Genomic DNA, 20,428 nt, shown 5'->3' with positions numbered 1-20,428 from the left:
AATTGTGGTTTATTTTGTTCAGTGATATTTAGTGCTTAAATTGTAGTGCATTTTGGAATTTGGTGATATCATTTGATTGTAGTTCTTCAAGTTCGGTGAATATATCTCTTGATTGCCAGTTATTTATGTTTTTCATGGCTTATTTTGTTTAGTGATATTTAGTGCTTAAATTATGGTGCAATATTGTAATTTAGTGATTGCATTTTTTAGATATAGAAAATTAGCAATTCTAAGTCATAACCCATTTACTTTACATGAAATTTATTAAAAAATTATTGAAAATTGTTGAAAATTTTTAAAATCAACTAAAAGTTGTTGAAAAATCACTAGAACTTATTGAAAAATGACTGCAAATAAAAAATTACTGAATTAATATTATTAATTTTAATATTTTTATTGATTTTAAATAATTAATAATCAGTAACTCTAATATTTTTAATTATTTATTAACTTTTTTAATTAATTATTTTAATGTTTTCAATAATTAGTTAATAATATTAATATTTTCAGTAATTAAATTTATTAGAAATTTATTTTATTATATGTTTTAGTAGTTTATATTTTTAGTTACTTTTTAATGTTAATTATCTTTAAAATCAATCGAAAGTTATTGAAAAATCAATAAAACTTGTTAAAAATGATTGAAGATGCAAACATTACTAAATTAATATTAATAATTGTAAAATTTTTAGTGATTTTCAGTAATTATAATATTTTTTAATTATTTATTAACAATTTTGATTTATTTATTTTATTGTTTTGAATAATTAGTTATTTATTTTCAGTAATTCTAATATTTCTTAGCTATTTATTTTACTATATGTTTTTAGTAATTAATGTTTTCAGTGTATTTTTTGTTAATCATTTATTACAACTTCAGATTATTATTGAATAATATTTATTGGGAAATAATATATACTTTAGTGTAACTTTAGAAAATTGAGGAAATTTTATTGGTTAATTGTTGAAAGTTGATTATTCAATTATTGAACTTTATAACATATTTTAGTTTTTAATATATTTTATTTATTTGTTTTATCATTTTTAGTAGTTAGTTATTAATATTATTTTTTAGGGTAAATCTCTTAAACTACCCTTACTGTTCAAAAAATTGATAAACTCCACGGGACCACCTATCACTAGTCTTCCGCTGGAGGTTCTTGACAATCTCTTTCATTTTGAAAATTTGAAAGAGAATAAAGGGAAGGCCATGATGAGCTTCGACGTGTTTGCTTTCGATGTTGTGTTGTTGGAAGTAACGTGCGGGCGGAGACCCATTGAGTCAAAAGTATTGTTAGAAGAGCAATTCTAGGTGGAGGTTGAGAGAGAGAGAGAGAGAGACCGGAGAGAGACAGAGGTGGAGGGGGAAGTTTGAGAATGGAGAAAGGACAGAGAGACCAAAGGCGGAGGGGGAGGTATGAGAATGGAGAGAGAGTAGAGGCGGACGGTGAAACAGGGGATGAAATTTGAGGAACGGTGGAGGGAAAATTCGACATTTCGTTTACTTCCATTAGCACTTAACGACAATGTCAATTGTCAGAAACAGTAAGGGTACTTTAAGACAATATGTAAACAGTAAGGGTACAGTTAGTCAATTTTGCATATAATAGGGGTAGTTTAAGAGATTTTTTCCTATTTTTGTTGTAAATTCTGAAAATTATATAAAATATTCTGAAAATCCAAACTAGTTATTTAATTTTTGCTATATTTGAAAAGTAACTGAAAATTATTGAAAAAATATTGAAAGACTATTAAAAAGTAATGTTTTCATTAATTAATTCAAAATTACTGAGAAAAATCTGAAAATTACTAAATTTAAATATTGAAGAAAATTACTAAAAATAATTCAGAAAAATCAAAATAATTACTGAATAATTGCTGAAAATTATTGAAGTCTATTGTTTTGTTATATTAGACCACGACCAGCTTAATTTAAAGTAATTTTTTTTGTATACATTAATGAATCTATTATTTTGTTACATTAGTCACATTAATTTTTTGATATGCGTTATAAATTATATAAATTAAATAAAACAATATATTAATGAACTTTATTGTTTTACAAATCCACGAGTCCCGTTAGTGAAGCTTTAAATGAAGAGAATGACCACTGTATGTATAACGTTCTGAGAGGAAACTTGAGTCAATATGCGTCCTATATTGAAAGGATCAGGATCAGCATTCAATGGGTTTCAAATTTTGAAACATAACCTTTTGCTAGCTAAAAAGAACTTAAAACAGGAAAGAGTTTGAAATCATCATTTGCCTTCTCATTTTATTTATTGTTCAAATAATAATCATGAGAAGAAGCCGTCACGTTGAGCATGGTTCTTGAAGTGGTCCTTGGATTAGTCTTCTCCATTTTCTAGGGAATCTATACAACCAATGTTTCTCACTCCATTCGCAAGTGGCTGGAAAGTTATTGAATATTGATGTGGCGAGCAAGGTTTAAAGTACATATCGGAAGTATAAAGTGTATCGAAAAAGACAAATTTAAAAAATGTACTAAGATACAATTTAGACGCGGACGAAAAATTAAGATACACATCTAAACGTATAAAAATACTATAAATATTCTAATAAATCTTAAATATACATCAATAACATTAAATATAGGGCCTAAATGAGTTATATTTACATAAAAATTACATCCTTTAGTGATTTTTATAAAAAAATAAGGGTATTCTCTAATACCCTTATTTAAGACATAAGACTATTCTCTAAGGTTATAACTACAAAATTTAAGCTTAATAATTATTTAATAAAAAAATTTCTATATCTTTTTAAACAATTATTTATTTCTCATTCAAAAAATTATTTTATTTTTATTACAAAAACTAAAAAAGTGTAAGAAAAAATAATTTTATGGATGTGGTAGATCATCCATAGATTTACAACATGGTAAATAGTATGGTTAGGTCACACAAAAAATTAGAAAAAAAATAAATATTACAAAAAATAAAATATAAATATTTTACAACAATTTGAGTTTTATAAAAAATAAATGTTTTTTCATAAATATTTCTATTCAAAAAATTACAAAAAAATAAAAAAAATGAATATTTTAGAAATTTCAATAGACTATGGATTTGGTAGATCCCCATAGATCTATGACATAGTTATTCTTCAAGGGCATATTACACCAAAAATATAAAATTTTATTTTTTTGTTGTTTTTTATTTTTTCTAAATTTTCTTCAAAAAATTAAATAGATCTATTTAAAGCACAAAAAATATAGGATTTTCAACATAATGAGAGTGTATATATAAGCATTAAAAAACACAAAATATATAACATACTATTGAATAAATTGAAAAAAAGTATTTATTTTTTTGCAATCCAAGAATGTGTAGAGATGAGTTAGAAGCTTTTTTTTTCTCAAAAAATTGTAATTCGCTTTTTTTGCTTACAGGAAATCGTACTATATTGGCTGATACACCCTGATACGACTACAATATAGTCCTAAAGATACGATACAAATGATTTTGTAGTGTTTCCCATGCTGACCCCTTAAAGATACGATACATATCGATCGATATGGGCCGATATGTTGCAAAATTTTGAACCTTGGTGGTGAATCTGATGACTCTGAAGCTAAAACGAACGATAGTTGCCTACGTTTGTGTCAAAGTGGATCCTCTCAAAGAAAGCATGGCCTTTGGCAAAAGATTGCATATGAAAATCTTCTAAAACATTGCACATATTGCTCAAGTGAGGTCATGAAGCAAGCCAATGTGGGAAAGAATTTAAAGAAGATTTTGACACGAGAACGGGAGAGAACATTGACATTAAGGGGGCGTTCTTTTTCTGGATTTGGAGAGGGGGGAAAAGTTGGTCAATGGGATTTTGATTCCCATTGACCGAGAATCCCATGTTCTTTTTTCAGTTTTATGTGGGGACTAAGGAAAGTTTGTTTTCTTAGGTATCACTTATCTAAGAAAGTGATACCCATTTCCTAGATGGGTAAATAACTTTCCCACATAGGGGGAAGTTGCCAACACTTGAATGGGACAAAAATACCCCTTTTAATAATGGTTTCTATGGCTAAAATGGTAATTGCCTTATTTACATGAGAAATAAAAGAACATGAATAAATGCACTTAGCCGGGTAGGTGCTTCTCAGAAAACGCTTACCTAGGTAATTGCATTTACCCGAATAAATAACTTAACGAAAAGCAAATGGGGCCTAAGAAGAATGAACCTACCACCATGTCACAAGTTCGAATCACATAAAGGGCTACCTAATTAGAGTAAAATGAAAGGTGTCATGGAAAGGGCTACAAGGGCCTTTTGGCGTATTGGTCAAGCACACAATAGAGGATTCCTTCTAAGAAGTCTGAAAAATTAAATTTAAAATCAATCCGAGTGACAATATTGTGGGCCCAAAGGTTAATACAGTTGATGGTACAACGATCTATCGCAACACTACCAACGCTGGTGATGTTTGGTGCGTGGAGGTGCAAAATGAGGGAAAGCAATGTGTTCGACAAAATGTCTCGACCAAGTAGAACACAAGGAACTCAAGGAAGACATTGTTACGATTCAAGCGAAAAAAATTGTTTTGTTAAATGCCTCTAAGACAATTAATAATAGAAGGGAACTTCAAGAAATAGGAGAACACAATAAAAATGGTGTAGTAAGTCTTAATCAAGGAACTTCTGTAAATGAAGTGAGTTTAGAAACCGTTGAGGCCGATATCACATTACATGATGGCTCCTCAGTGAAGAATCAAGAAATGTTAGATGGATTGGCAAGAGTGGAGAAATGGGGGCTAAATCTACAAAGACAACGGTGGGTGTACATTCAAACGTTGTGTCTTTGGTTAAGAATAAAAAAAAAAAAAAAAAATGCAGGGTCGGTCAACCAAGTATACTGGAGCAAGGCAAGAGTTTACACCACCCTTTCTAAAGCATAGACGGTGGATGAAGAATAAAAGGTGGAGGAGGATAAGCTAAATTTGGAGGATTGGAGAAGACTTGGTGTATCTCTATATAAGCGAATTGAAAAATCTCGTCAAAATAAACATGAGAGTGCTTCCAAAGTTGATCAAACACTGAAAACTAGAAATGTGAGATCAAGTCTACAATACATGTACGCCACAAGGGCAATAAACTTGACAAGGAAGCTATATCAATGGAAAAAGATATTCAATCAAGAATTGATGACTGGAAAAAAAGCAAGAACCACAAGTCTAAAGTGAAACAGGAAACAATGCCCAAGAATAATCCGGAACCGGAAGCAATGTGAGGATCATCAAGAATAAACAAAGGTAATTATGCTCGATTCTCTTGGGTCATTGGACATTGGATATAAGTTGGAGTTTTCTCCTATATTCAGTTTCCTAATGAAAAGGAAACAAAATTATTAGGAAAGTGAATTGATTGTCGCCTGTGGCGACTTTAATAACCCATATTTGATTTTTTTTTTTAAATTAAAAAAACTACAAAATTCTAATGGGTTGGGAAACAACACGAGCAGAGAGAATAAAGTCATAAACTGACATGGACAGCTGCTTTTAAGTAAGAATAGATTCGCTCTGCAAGCAAGAGGTTTAGGTTTATTTTTTTCATGATAAGCCCAACCAACACTAAGAAATCTAGGAAACTGATTCGTGCTCCTATTATTTAAGAATGCCAATGGGTAGGTTCAGCGGCCAGCGGTTTTGTAAATTCTAAACCCTACACACTCTCCAGGATTTTCAGAATCCAAACCCTCCCCACATTTGAAGGAGGGGGGGTCAGGTTAGCAGGCTAGATCCAGAACCTAACTTGCACCTAATTTCTTATTATATCTTCTTATATATAAGCAATAAATGAACACAAAAAAAATTCAATTATTTAATTAAAACATGTAAAAAAACAAATAAACTATCAATTGTCTTAAACATAAAATTCAAAATATTATTAATTAAACCCAGCACCTAATGCATAGCTCATATGCCTTTCAACAATATGTGGATTTGGTTTAGCCTAATTTAGTACCCTATCCATACCCTATAGGTTGTAAAATCCCCAAACCTGTCTCTGCCCCAAAATCTGTTTTTCAAGCCCGACAAGGATGGCAGGCGGATAGGGTAGAAATTTCTATCCCTGTCATCCTTGAGGAAATTCACTTTCCTTGTACATGCAAGGAAATGCAGCCTAAGAAACAAGCACTCTCATGACACAGGAAAATGATGGTATCATCACAAGATTTTAGGTATACACATGTGCACTCTCATGATGCCAATGGTATCATCACAAGATTTTTAGGTATACACATGCCAATAGAGGAAATAGTCTGTTCTGTGACATGTAGCTGTCTCATGAAACAAATGGCCGTGGCATACCACCTGAGCTGAAAGTGTCTCTGACCACTTCGACTCCTAGTTCTCAGAAGCCTGTGAAAACAGGTCAAGGAAAAATCGAGTAATCAATCCAGTTAAGATTGAGCTAAGGTAGCATAAAAATTTCATATTTCGTGCATCATATTGACTCTGGCATGCAAGATAACACGAATCTGGTTATATTAGCCTAAAAAATAAGACTTGTCAAAGAGCATTCTAAGTTAATAAATGAATTAGCAGCAGAGCCAGCAGAGGAGTCTGTCCCCTTGGAAAGGAGGAATACGAGAATTGAAGAAATCAAAATAAGATGACAGCACTAGGAAGGGAAATAATTGCTTGCAGAATACATACCAATATAGTATATGGGCTTCAAAGGCCTCACCACTCGACTTCCAGTTTGCTTTATTTAGTAAACATAAGGGTACTTTTTTTGTTTTTTTTTGCATAAAGTGACCACTTTCAGACTAGAACCTACATTCTCACGCTTCCCAGCCCGAGATTTTATCATTTAGATAACTAAAACAAATTATCTTCTCCTCACATGATCAACTACCTTCACCACTGTAATTGGAAGTTCCTGATGAGTTCCATTCTTTGTTTCACAAGATCAAGGAGGAACTTTCAATAGTTCATATTCCACCATGCAATAAGCATTCTAGAGTATTCTCTGGGCCTCTATGTATTCCAAAGTACAAAAGATCTCTTTTTCCTGAACTCGCATGGATGGAAGCTACTCATGGTCTTCCCCATTAGTGCCATAGCAGCAATACTTGGAAATTCCTTCCTTTGGAACTCCTCTGAAGTTATCTTGGTGCTTTTTTCTCCAACCAGGGTAGATTTTGGCTTCACTAATGGTGCCAATGCATAATTTCGACACCATCTTTGAAGCCAAGAATGTGATAGATCCCAATATTCATTCACCAAATCTGGCGAAGAAGATCCTCTGTTACCTGATAACATAATGGCCTTATCTGACTCCTGCCCCTTCCTGTTCACTTCGCCAAATACGGGCTCTAAGATGGTTCTCCCGTAAATCATAATTGGTCCAAGCAACTTACTATCACTGGATGATGCATCTCCCAATTTTGATATCTTGTTACCACGAGCAGGAGAATCTGAAGCACTTAGCTTAAGACGCTTAATCCATCTGTTGTCAGGCTCCTGGACTAGACGGCTGTTTTGGTGGGGAATGAAGGTTGAATCCTCAAGCTGCTTGGTATGGGAAAGAAGGTGATCCACATCCAGACTCTTCGTACTTGATGTGCTCAACTCTCTGTTGGCCATTGTACCTGCTGCAGCTGAAGTTACAGTAGCTTCTTGGTTTATATCAAATAACTCTTTTTGTGCCTCAATGCTTTCAATTTCCTTCGGTGAATCGGTCATTTCCTGAGCTTGGTCCATCATGACGTCCTGCAGAACAGGCAACCGGTAGGTAGTCACGATTTCCAAATTAGTACCACATACTATTCAATGCTCATGAAAGCTAATTATAATATAAATACGTAACTTGGACAAAGGCACATGAGTTGATGGAATGCGTGTGTGCACGAACAAACACACACGTCATGAATCCTGCTTATACAAGATTAGATATGCATGAAGAGTCAGCAGTCAAATTTAGTCCATGAATTCCAACATATATTGCCATGTTTATTATGTTCCACATATTTCTACCAAAAGATGTACTTGTATCTTGTCATGTATAGTTTGGCAAGAACTTTTCATGCCAAGTTTGATTTTCATGACCTATATGTGGATTATATTCACAGACTGGTGCCATCTGTTTGGTGGGCCCCATTTAGGATAGAGTGCATTAATATCAACTCAAACAGCTGAATCCAAATATGTATTTTATTGTATTAATATGAATACTGAGGAAAAGGAAAGTATGGAAGCCATATAATAAGGAAACATGTATGAATACACATTTTTTAGGAAATCAGTTTGGGGCCTTTTTTTTCTTTTCATTTAGGGGACTTGTCCTCCTTAACAAGCTTAGCATCTGATTTAGGACATCTTTCCAGTTTCTGCTTCCTGGACTAGTTTTACTTTTGACAACCATGACCAAAGTTCTAAAAGGCCCCAGAAATGATGATCAGAGGGTTAAAATTTGTCTAATCTTGCTAATTTCTTTTTGACACAGAATGACCATGCCAAGGATTTCCCAATGGGGGGTCTCAATGTAAATGAACATCAGATAGGTTGTCTGTTAAGAAGCCCAATCTTCATATACATGCATTTTCTGTTGTACTTGCATCTGAAAAATTGTTTCATCGGAATAACTACCAATCAGGCTGGAACGAAATTTAACAAAATAGCAGTGAAGGCCAGTAATGTTGTAGGGAGTAAAGTGAAAAACAATAAAGAAAGATGTCCAGGAAATGATATACTTCTTATGCAAAATCTGAGATGGATATGACATGCATGGAAAAACTAGGAAGGATGGGATTAAAAATGTTTGCATATGTGGGATTCTAGGAGTAACTCAGTAGGTGATAAACCAGACAAAGAGATGGTTCAGAACTTGGTCTGCTCAAATCAACCAACTTATATTGTACATATAAAATCCATGTCATAATAGAGTGCACTCATTAAAAGTAAAACAGTGCATCATATGCATGCATAAAGGGAAATTTTGTCCACTCAGGGTATAGAGAAACATGGCTAAGTCAGGCGCTGAAAGTTAAGGATAGAAAAGCCTAAAAAAAGAGAATAAATATAGAAATTCAATGAATAAAGAAAAGTTTTAATGCAGGAGCAGAAAAGTAAAATGACTCAAAACTAAGCCCCATGATCCAAAAGAAATTTAAAAATTTTCAGTGTTTCTGATGCAGACTGGCTAAAGGACTTAAAATTTGAATTACAGCAAGGTCCACCCGTAACAAATAGAAGAGGAAGGACCTAGTAGGTACCTTTGATGGATGCGAAGCTTCACCTGTAAAACATTGAAATAAAATGAAATTAAGCAGGGAAGAAATGCATGCTGATGAGCAGTACTCCACAAGTAAAAGTTGGAAAGATAAAAGACCTGGAAGAGAGCTCCTGGCATGAAAAATATCCATGTCCATGGTATCAGTTTCAGCTGATAATTGATTCTTTAAAACTAGTGAATCAGTCTTGACATCCTGAATGCCATTTCTTTGTTGGAAAATGGAGTTCCCTAAAGAGTGAAGCTTTGCTCCTCCCTTACCATGCAAACCAAAACTAAAAGGTAATGTAAACAATTCATGAAAGGCATTTTGCTTGAATTTGGTGGATACCATTGACTCTCTGATAATTTGGCTTCCCTTAGACAAGTTAACATCAGTCTTTTTGGTGATCAACAAATGTTCAGTTGCCTGAGAAAACCTGGAAGGAGCACCAGGCAATCCTTCCACAGAATCAACAGTAGTGCAAACTCTCAGAGTTTCTACATCATGAATAGAACGCCTTGGCCTTCTTTCTAGTGATCTACATCCATAGTTTAACTCTTCCAACTTCATTTTTCCGGGAGATCTGCCGTAGCTTGTTAAAAATTCAGAACAAGGAAAATTATGTTTCTTACTTTGTTGTCCAATAAAAATTGGGGGAGTGAAACCACTAGTTGAAGGATCATGCATCTGCAATGCTCCATTCCTCGGCACCATATAATGATTTCCACAATTTCTATCATTTAGATGGTTATCCATCTCCTTATTATCACAGGCCAAAAGCTTAGAAGTGGAAGAGCTGCCATAGTTAGGGTTTTCATGTCTATCATGACAAAATTTAGCATTTTCGAGGTGTTTTTTGGATGACAACCCAGGGATTGACCAATCAGTTTCTTTTGTTGTGCACCTTAAGGACTGTTCTGGTGTTCCACCAGACTTAAAACCATAAGGCATAACATTGCATCTTGACTCCATAAGATCATCCTTAAACAGCCTTGAAGCAGGCAAACTTTTCTTTTCAAGACACTTACGAGAATTCACCAGATGCCCAGAAATTTGAGGTGTATTTTCAGTAGGCTGACATGTGCCCTTCATGGCAGCAACCTGCCCTGTGTTTCCATCAAATTGAGACCTGGATATGTGTCTGCCATAGACAATTGGATCATTCTTTGAATCCAAACTACTCTCTTTCGTTTGGTTGAAATTGAAGATTGGAAAGGATTTGCATCCTGATATTGCATTTTTACAATTTCTTAAGTTCATCTTTGGTGTCTTGTTCCTTGGTACAGCTCTTTCAGCTTCATTTACTGCTTCAACTCCTTTTCCATATTCAAGAACATCAAATTCCACCTCTAAGTTTTGTCTGTGTCTCCATTCACTTAAGTGCTCCAAAATATTGCGTGGACCCTCATCTACAACTGACCTTGTGACCTTGTTAGGCTCATAAGTTTGAACATGAATGGGGCCCTGCCTACTGTCACAACGTTCTTCTTTGCTACCACCATTAGGAGAGATATGATTAGAAATCTCTACTGCTGAGTCACAATTTGTTTGCATCCAATGGGCCATCCAGATGGATTGGTAAGGATGCATTGATTTTGTAACTCTTGCATCACTATCATGAATTGTCTGTACAACATGGTCTGACATGATGAATTGGAATATCTAAAATAGTTCCAAGTTTAAACAATCCCCTGTAATGTCAGTAGTTACTTCAAACAATGCAGCTGAGCAGGCAGTGATCGAAATCCAGGCTTCAAAAAACAATGCCACTATATTAGATTATATGCAGGGAGCAGAAAAAAAATTCTGTTTACTAACTCGAAGTTCTTAAATATGCATTTTGGATTATAATAAAAAATAATAAGTAAATAGGAAAACTATTTGGCTCCAGCAACCCTTTACTTCCTTTTGTATTGATGAAAGGGAAATGATAGCACCTTATATTTCTCCAAGGATGGAATATGTGTCTGAAGTTCATATAAAAAGCCCATAGTTAACTAAATTACTAGTTGCCACTCTGTAATGGAAATTCGTTTTTTTCCAAACCAATTTCAAGCTGGTTCATAATAGTTATTGGGAGAGGTTTAGTGTAGTAAATAGGCCACTATAAAGAAGAAGAATTCCAATTAAAATTAACTAATTAGAAAGTATAAAAATGCTCTTTCAAATAAACAAAAATAACATGAAAACCGAATAAATAGGAAAGTAAAAAAGGAACTCCCTTGATAATGTAAAACATGTATACCAAGAAATTATCTATATTACCTAACTAGAATAGGAAATTGTAATAAACTAAAACAAAAGTTCGCTCATAGTGAATCTGGTTAATTATAGAGTTGTGAAATGCAAACCTCAGACCTGAATACAAACCAGCAAACTAGATAATGATAGTAAAGCCTTCATCTATTCTTCTTCAGGGGTAGTTTAGAGAATACATGAACATCAACAATGTCTAGTACCAGGACCAGAGTTTTGAGGAACAAAATAAATAAACAGGGCATTAAAGAGTGAATACCAGCAGGAAAAAAACAGATGTTCTTGGACATGTATTTTCTCCTAAAGTTGCAAACGGTATTTAATTGGCTGAATTGAATTCGGATCCAATCTGATTAAGGCAACCCAAATTCAATTTGTTTGTAATTGGATTGAATATGGATTTACCTCAATCTCATCCAATGATTTTTGAACATTTAAATTTATGCTTGTGTTATTAGTAATGTTGGTTTTATTTTTGTATGTTTAAACGAATCATGTGTTCAAGCCTCAGAAAAGTTATATTCAAGTTATTTTGTTCACGATATACAAAATCATAGTCATTTTTAGTTTAAATTATTTATGTCATATAATATTCTTATAATTTAATATTAATTTATTAATGGTATTCAACATCCAAATCTGATCTAATTCCTATGGGTAAGATCAAATTCAAATTAGAAAATTAATCAATCAAATTTAGATCTACGCATATACAATTCGATCCAATCCATTTGCGGCCCAGTTTTCTCATAAAAAAGTGAGACTTTTTCATTTTGACTCAGAAAAGAACCCAGTTTCTGAAATCAAGAAAAAAAATCACTTGTGGAAATAAAAACCAGTTTTCATTTACACAAGGCTGATGTAGGCTACCATTCAGTGTGTTGCACAAGACACCAAAATCTCCTATAGACCCTCCTACAAGTGCTGCCATGAAAGCTCCTATTCATCATACCAACCCGCATATAAATAGACCTCGGTATAACGAATAAATAGATAAATTGAAAAAAAAAAAAAGCCTCTGCTGCCGGAACCTCTACCTGAATATTTGTATGACTTAAGAAACATAATAAAATTTCAAGAATGAATTTCTAGTTTTATCTTTGGAAGAAGGGAATACACCAGACAACCAAAAACATGTTTTATACATTTTATTTTTAAGAAAATAATGGTTTTCAAATTACTTGCGGTATACAGTTTTGTTGAAATAACAAAGAAAACAAAACAACTCATGTCGGAGAATAATGGGTAACTGAAAATCTCCTGTTTCTTTCTTTTCTGGACAGAACAATAGGTAAATGGTATTTTCACATAAGAGCTAAAATTCAATGAATGAATTCAAAATTGGAAGAGCAAGGGATTTCTAATATGTGAATACACAATTGTATCATTTATTTTGAATCTAGAAAAAAATAGAATAAACAAATCAACAAACTCTTAACATCCGTCAAACCCAAACAGTAAGTGGCAGGAGTTATCCTTGACAGTAGAAACGAGAAAGCCCATGTATTATAACTTAGAAAGGACCGAACTTCAGCTCTGAAAGCGACCTTTCTAAACAAAACCAAACAGAGAAGAAATCGGACGGAATATTCAACCGTGGATACGTTAAGCCGGACTAAATGGTCTTTTATGTGTGTGAGAGTGAGAGAGGGGGAGGCCTGAAATATCTGTTCAGCTGACCTCCATCATTGAAATCAACAAGATGCAGAGTTTGAGAACTCCAGAGATACAGTGAGAGAGAGAGAGAGAGAAGAGACCTGAAATATCTGTTGCAGATAAGATAGCCAGAGCAGAGTAGTGGAAGACGAATTTTCTGCCGCTGCCACTGGTTATATTTGGAAGACTTACGGGTGAATGGGGAATCGTTTGGGAGCGGATGAGATCAGCGGCAAGCAAAAGCGACCGACGGAGGGAGGCCACCTATATGCTGTGAGCATCGAGTATGGAGCGTTGGAGTTGGTTATTTTTTTTTAGTTTATAAAGCCGACGACTTGCCTTCTGCCACGTAACAGGATGATGTTGCTACGCGGCCCATGCCAAGTTTGCAACAACAACAAGGACGACCATCAAAGAATTATTTATGGATTGAATGGTGGTGATCCTCCTGGGAGCTGGGGTCCATCCAACCATCGAAGGGTCTATGAGCAAGCACGTTGGAGAAAGAGGAGATAACATGTGTTTGAAGACTCGAGGAGTGGGAGGGAGTGGTAGCGACACCTCCTCGATGATTGATGTTGATGAAGACATGGACATCAACGTGGGAGAAAGGACAACACACGCCAGCCGCCAGCCCTCCTTCTGTTCGTCGAATGTCAGACCTCCAGTCTTGTCTTGCTGTCCTCAAAGGCCTGCCCACGTGGATGGTGTTGAATTTCTTTAGCATTTTCCTTTTATTTGTTTGTTGTATGGTACAATGCTCATATTTTTGTTCTTCCACTTTTTCGGTCTACGAATGGAATGGAATTTAAGGAGACAATGTTGCGGGAGCATGTCCTATATGGTTTTCTCCCAATGGTAAGACTTTTTGATAACATATAATCAAAATATATTGCCCCGCAGTGGATTTATTAATCATATGTTTTGGACATAGTATTCTCCCCGCATAAGGATTTATCAATTTCTCCCTCTCCTGGACTCCCGGTTTCCTGTTTTCTCTTTTGTGAGGGTAGAAACAATCGACTCCAGCTCTGGTTTTTATGGTTTTATATGCTTCTCACATCAGCAGTGTAGTTAACTTCTTGACTGTTTTTTTAAGCTTTACAAACAGCTAATTAAGGTGAATGATTGATTGGATTGATATTACGTTTTTTTTAAATGCCTTGTTATCATTTTCGCTTTAAAATCTGGTAGGTAAGGGTGTCAATGCATCCATTTCAGATTGGACCCCAATAAAATATAATAAATTAGACAAGTTCAGACTTAATGATCAAAGTATTTATTGGATTGGATCGGACTTGATCTATCCAATCAATTTATATTGAATTGGGTTGGATTGAACCAATATCTGATTCATTTGATAGAAGTAACGATCAAAATTTTGTCATGTATCGACTCGTATTGGTCTATATATATATCGTATCGAAGCCTTTTCGATATGCCCTTACAAGAGGTGTTTTGGGTCGACGAGTGGTTCAAAGGGTAGACCGGCTTTAAATCCGCCCCTCTAAATTAGTTTTGAAAAAAAAAAAAAACATAAAAAAATAGTATCGATACAGGCCGATACACCCTACCAGGTGGGCGTATCACACTATACCGATATTTTGAACCTTGGATAGAAGATAAGAATATAAATGTGAATGGACTAGGTTTGAGTTAGAATTAATCTAAATTAAAACAAATTTGAACAAATTAAAGGGTCCAAACATTGGATTTGGTTGGTCCAAAATATACACTGATTTGAATTGGACCTAGTCCTTTTATAATGGACTCACATTGGACTAGATCGCGGATTGAACCAAATCCAGTCCAATTGACACCCCTAGTGGTAGGGGACGCAACTTCATGAAAATCTGTTTTTGTTTTTCATATTCCTAAACAACTAAAAATGTCCCAACCCACAAATTAGTTCAACATGGCAAACGTCGTACTTCTACTTTTTGGTTTGATCATCCTCTGCCTGGGTAGAGAACTGTTTGTACATATTCTTTGATATGAAAAAGATATGATATCCGAACCAATAAATCAGAATCATAAACGTAAACGTGATAACAAAGATAGCATTATTTATCAAAATCCATGAATGGAATTTAATTGGTAAAATGCTCTTTCCATTCATAGTAGATTTTTTCTTTCTTCCATGGTCAATTTATTGACAAATTAAGTAAAACCAAAGATGGTATATATCAAGAAGCCTTAAAAGAATTAATACAAAGATATATCATTAATTCTTGGGAAAGAAACAAAAGCAAAATACAACAGTAGAGGTAAGATGTAATTCATCCAACTATCTTGAAATCAAATTTATATATTGCCAAAATAAGTCACGCAGTTACATGTGGAGGCCTCAGAGAGTGGTTTCATCCTTTCATAGGTCTTGGAGGGTAATTATGGGATTTTTGCCTTTCACCTTAATGGCGAGCCTTGAGCCATATATATGGTCCATTTTCTTAAGTCTTAATGGAACCGGCAACGTGCAGAACCATTACAAAGTCCCCTTAATGCTACATTTAATCGGATCTCATCTATAGAATGGAAAAACAACAATTGTCTCTCTTACGCATTCTATTTGTTTTCATCTCAGTACCTCAACTCTTATACACCTCCGTTGATTTAACCATCAGAATCACCGCTCATAGGTCTGCACCTTGGGAGTTGGGACCTGGTACTCGACCAAATTCACTTGCAAGTTTCTGATTTACCCTAATTGCCAACTTTTATGACATTTAACTTTGATGTTTCGTTGACATTTAGAGTTATAACAAATAAATCACCCAAATTCACGTGCTTCATCATTCAGCAATTAAGCAGGCCCCAAGCTGCTGAAATATTGAATGGAACATTTTAAATTGAGATCTTTTACCAGTATTTGGCTAATTTAGATCAGCATACTGCCATGGAGAATATATCATTATAGACACATACATGTATGGAACCTCATGATTGCTAACATCCGGATTAGAGGAAAGCCATAAATTCAAACAAGTAGCAGACCTTGTTGCAAACTAATGCCAACAAGCAATAGGGGCCAGGGGGTGTTGTGGTCAACAAGGCAACAAGGACAATTGTATGAGTCTAAGCATATATATTTATCGTTAAAGACTTATGAGACAAAGTAAACCTATTTTATTTTCTATAACACCCCTCCTATTCTCAAAATAATAAAAAGAATACATATCATATTTGAATTTTTTAAGGCTTGGTTTGTTTGCAATATAATTTCTTTTGTAGTAGTGCACAAAAATGGAATTGCAAATAAGTTCATAAATTCTAAGTTAATTTTCAACTTTTATCTTGTTGCTTTATTATTTGTTTGTAGTGGAGATGAAAAGTAAGGGTCCTTTCCCTACTTTTTCCTTCAAACCAAACACACTTAAAAGAGTCCCACACTATCAGTTGGTATAAAAGAGTCCCACATATAAATACAGCTTAAATATATTGGTTAAGGCTTTATTTTTCTCCTACGTACCATGGTCAACCATGGTCACATGCTTTCTTCCCAATACCTCTTGATTTTTCACATCCAAATCCTAAATTTTAAAGCATAAACACCCTTACCTCTGACCCTAAACCCTATGTTTGGTTTGAAGGAAAATGTAGGAAAAGGAAGGGAAAGACAAGAAAATTAATACAAGGTTTGTAAAGGTTTTCCTACTTTTCCCTTCCTTTTCGTACATTTTCCTTCAAACCAAACATAACATAAAATTAAGGGTAAATTTCTTAAACTACCCTTATGGTTTAGCTAATTGACTAAGTGTATCCTTACTGTTTGAAATTTAACTGACACTACCCCCTACTGTTTCTAACAATTAACTAACTCTACCCTTACCATTAACATCTGTTAATATTTCGTCAAAACCCAAATACACATAAGACCATGTGACATTTAAAATTCTTTTAAAACCCAATATTACCCCTCCCTCATTCCCTTCCTCTGACCGGCAACACCTTCCTCACATCGGAGGAGCAAATCTGGATTTTGATGGCTGATGGTGAGAATGATCGAGTTCCTAGTAATATTTGTTTTGGCCCATTTCCATTTTCTCTCTCTCTCTCTAAGTCTTTAATCTTTCGATAGCCTCCTCCCTCCTCTCATTTTTCTCATTTTTTTTTCATTTACAGTCGCCGCTGCAACTCCAACAGTGGCAATGTTCTCACTGGCAACATGAGGATAGGTCTGACTCGGATACAAGAAAGACATTAGATACAAGAGACAAATATTTCATTTGCTTTCCAACACTTTTTTGGCACTGAATCCATACCTTGTTGGGAGAAAATTTCTACAAGGGGAGGGGGAACAGGGGCAAGACGAGTCATCTTCAACAGAGAGCAAGCGAGTGTCGAAGACGAGTCATCTTTGGACAAAGGGAAAACGAGCCATCTCTCTCTCTTATCTCTCTTTCTCTCTCCCCTCCTCTTTCACTATGTTCTGCCACCGCCACTGCACGTTGCAGCGGCGGATTCGGTACTTCTCCTTCCACCACTCCGCTCTCTTTCTCTCTCCCCTCCTCGTTCACTTCATTCTCCCACCGCCGCTGCAAGTTGCAACGGTGGATTTGGTACTTCTCCTTCCACCGCTTCCAACACCACTGCTCCACGTCATTTTCAGACATTATCTCTCTCTCTCTCCCCTCCTCTTTCACTTCCTCCATTCTGCCACCCTTCGTTGGCTATCATCACATTCTCTAGATCCTCAATCACCAACTGATAAAATACTCAAACTCGCCGAAGTCGTAGATGCCCATGTAAGAGTTATCGGAGATTCTTGGTGGAAGCAACAGAAGAGGAATCCGGTTCGTGGAAACCCACACACCCGATGGTATTCATTCTCCACTCAGGTTCAGATTGATTCTCCATGGTTCAGACTGACTTCTCCTAGACAAAAACGTCGTCGCACCGCCGGGAGTTGCAACGGTAACCCACACAACCAAGGTGTTTGTTCTCCACTCAGGTTCAGACAAAAACATTATGTGGCTCTCATCGGAAGGAGTGAGAGAGAGGTCAAATGTTTTAAGTAAAAACTTAAAATGAGGGATAGATCGGTCGAGTGTTTGAGTTTAAGGGTAAAATGGATATTTTATATTTTCTCGTCTATATTAAACAATTGTCAGAAACAGTATAGATAGTGTTAGTCAATTTTCAAATAAAAATACACTTAATCAATTAAGGATATCTTAAGAAATTTACCCTGATCGGAGGGGGGGGACATATACCAGCCAAGTATTGGCGTATTGCGCGTCTATATTAAACAACTGTCAGAAACAGTACGAATAGTGTTATTCAATTTTCAAATAAAAATACACTTAATCAATTAGCAAAAAATAAATTTACCCTAAAATTAAAGCTGAGAATGCATGTGATCAAGTCGGGGTGGGGGGTGGGGGGGACATATACCAGCCAAGTATTGGCGTATTGCCCGGTTGGAAGGAGAGGACATAAATCGTCTTCCCTCACCTCACCCCAAAATTACGGGCTGTACCTCTTTGGCTCTTACCCATAAGCACCTGTCCAGTGGATAAGGATGAGGGAGAAATCAGTTGCTTCACTTGGAATAGCGCCCGACTAAAACTGTTAAATTACATCCTTTCATGCTTACCGTCGCTCCATCTACATCATTTCGTTTCTGTTGAAGGTATTCCGATGAAAAGGATATAAATATAAAGATATTCCGATGAAAAGTTCCAAAAGGCTGTAAATATGGTGTAAGAACGGTTCCAAGGACTGAATCTATACTCTTTTAGCGCATTGTTGTTTAAGGAGTAATTATTGAAGAGGGTAGATTCGGTGCTCATATCATTGTCGACATAAATTTCGTGCATAAATTTAGAGTATAAAAAAGTGGATAAATTAAAAAAAATTAATTTTTTTTTTGTAAAAATTTAAGTGGGATATAAAGTCTTTTTTTCTTGGCATAGAAAACCCTTTGATTCTCTTGTCTTGAATAAAATCCAGAACCACGATTAGAACTTACAATTATAAGAAGCAAGTAACACCCAACCTTGTATGAAAGAAAATTTATTCATGTTCAATCAATGATTAGAATGTGAACAGCTGAAAGCAATATTCTCGCTTGTAGAATTGAAAGAAGCCTTTTAGATCACAGGAACTTGAAGATTGAAATTTCCCCGATTGATACGGTACAAAGTTGTAGCAAGTGCTTCGGTAGTTGAAGAGTTTGAGTCTTTCTTCTTCCTTCCTTGATCTTAGTGCAGCCCGTTTTCTCTCCTTTTTCAAAAGGAACGGAAATGGTCGAAACCGAACGGAAGCGGTCAGAGACAAAATTGGTGTTTGAAAGAGGGGAGCCGAATGGGAGAAAGGCCATCCAAACAAAAAGACCCCCCTATCCCCTTTTATAGTGAAAGAGCTTGCCCAATTCAGATCTGATAAGGGATCAAACATTTAATTTGGGGGACCCGATCTGATTTAAAGGCTTATTAAGAAAGGAATTGTATTTGCCTCCCTCCCATTTAAAGACATATGCCACTTGGCAAAAAGGGGTTGGGCCCATGCAACTCCTAATTTATTTGATTAGACTTGATTTCCAAACTGGGCCGATTAATCAATCCTCTTGTGATCAATTTATGATCTACTTAGAAGTTCATTGGGAAATGGGTTGGATTTGTCCCCCATCCTATTTAAGGACAAATGCCACTTGGCAAAGAGGAGTTGGATCCATGCAATTCTTGATTTATTTAGCTAAATTTGACTTCCAAATTAGGTTGATCCATCAAGGATACACTTGTGTCAGTTTCTTTTTAAATGGGATTCTGCATGTACCAATCAAATCAAAGATTTGGTAAACCTTACTGACAGATTTAAACTAGGTTTTTTTTTTCGTGCATTGTAATTTGTAAACATCTTTCTCATGGCTGAAAAAAGCTGTGAAAATGATGTAAGTTGCACCAAATCCCATTTCAGTTATGAGGATATAGATGTAGGAAGTAGGAAAAGCATGAACAGGATATCGGAGTGACTGTACGGGATATAACATGGGAGACCAGATCTGTGCCTCACACCAACCTCACACGCATATCTTTCCATGCATTGGAAATATCTCTCGTACATATATATTATTATTCATGGGAGATATTTTCAATGCACGGTGGATGTAACTATGAGGCGCTCGTGTGTGAGGAGAAGATCCCATTCCACAACATGCCAAGGGCACTTGACTCTATTTTTAGAATCTCACACCTTACATCTTATACATGGCTGGTCCCACTTTTATGATGAATCCCAATCTTGTGATGAGATATGCGGTGTGAGATTCTGTTGGCAG

At 35.3% G+C, this 20,428-nt stretch overlaps 1 protein-coding gene across 3 annotated transcripts; it reads right to left on the bottom strand.

The window, feature by feature from the left end:
• Positions 1-5,874: 5,874 nt before the first annotated feature.
• On the bottom strand, positions 5,875-13,439 carry LOC104601827 (uncharacterized). 3 transcript variants are annotated; one of them, XR_735972.3, is made up of 5 exons: positions 13,251-13,439; positions 9,354-10,988; positions 9,238-9,260; positions 6,677-7,735; positions 5,875-6,379 (listed from the first exon to the last, which is right to left on the bottom strand). XR_735972.3 is itself a non-coding variant. In XM_010265309.3 (4 exons), the coding sequence occupies exons 2-4, from the start codon at positions 10,882-10,884 to the stop codon at positions 7,001-7,003; spliced, it is 2,289 nt and encodes a 762-aa protein (XP_010263611.1). In that variant the 5' UTR covers positions 10,885-10,988; positions 13,251-13,439; the 3' UTR covers positions 6,614-7,000. The 3 variants fall into 3 exon arrangements, 2 of the variants coding, with proteins under 2 accessions (XP_010263611.1, XP_088749663.1); XM_010265309.3 differs by lacking the exon at positions 5,875-6,379 and having other exon boundaries at positions 6,614-7,735; XM_088893537.1 differs by lacking the exons at positions 5,875-6,379; positions 13,251-13,439 and adding an exon at positions 13,152-13,165 and having other exon boundaries at positions 6,614-7,735.
• Positions 13,440-20,428: the final 6,989 nt, after the last annotated feature.

Source organism: Nelumbo nucifera, chromosome 1 (assembly GCF_055504915.1).
Source record: "Nelumbo nucifera cultivar China Antique chromosome 1, China Antique-T2T, whole genome shotgun sequence".
NCBI lineage: Eukaryota > Viridiplantae > Streptophyta > Magnoliopsida > Proteales > Nelumbonaceae > Nelumbo > Nelumbo nucifera.
This window is presented reverse-complemented; position numbering and strand designations above follow the sequence as displayed.

What these genes read in the sequence shown, in the direction of transcription:
- LOC104601827 (XM_010265309.3), bottom strand. Translation starts at nt 10,884, where the DNA reads ATGTCAGACCATGTTGTACAGACAATTCATGATAGTGATGCAAGAGTT. An exon ending in TGCCAGGAGCTCTCTTCCAG is followed by an intron (nt 9,261 to 9,353) that starts GTCTTTTATCTT and finishes AATGTTTTACAG; the next exon opens with GTGAAGCTTCGCATCCATCA. An exon ending in AAGCTTCGCATCCATCAAAG is followed by an intron (nt 7,736 to 9,237) that starts GTACCTACTAGG and finishes CCTGTTCTGCAG; the next exon opens with GACGTCATGATGGACCAAGC.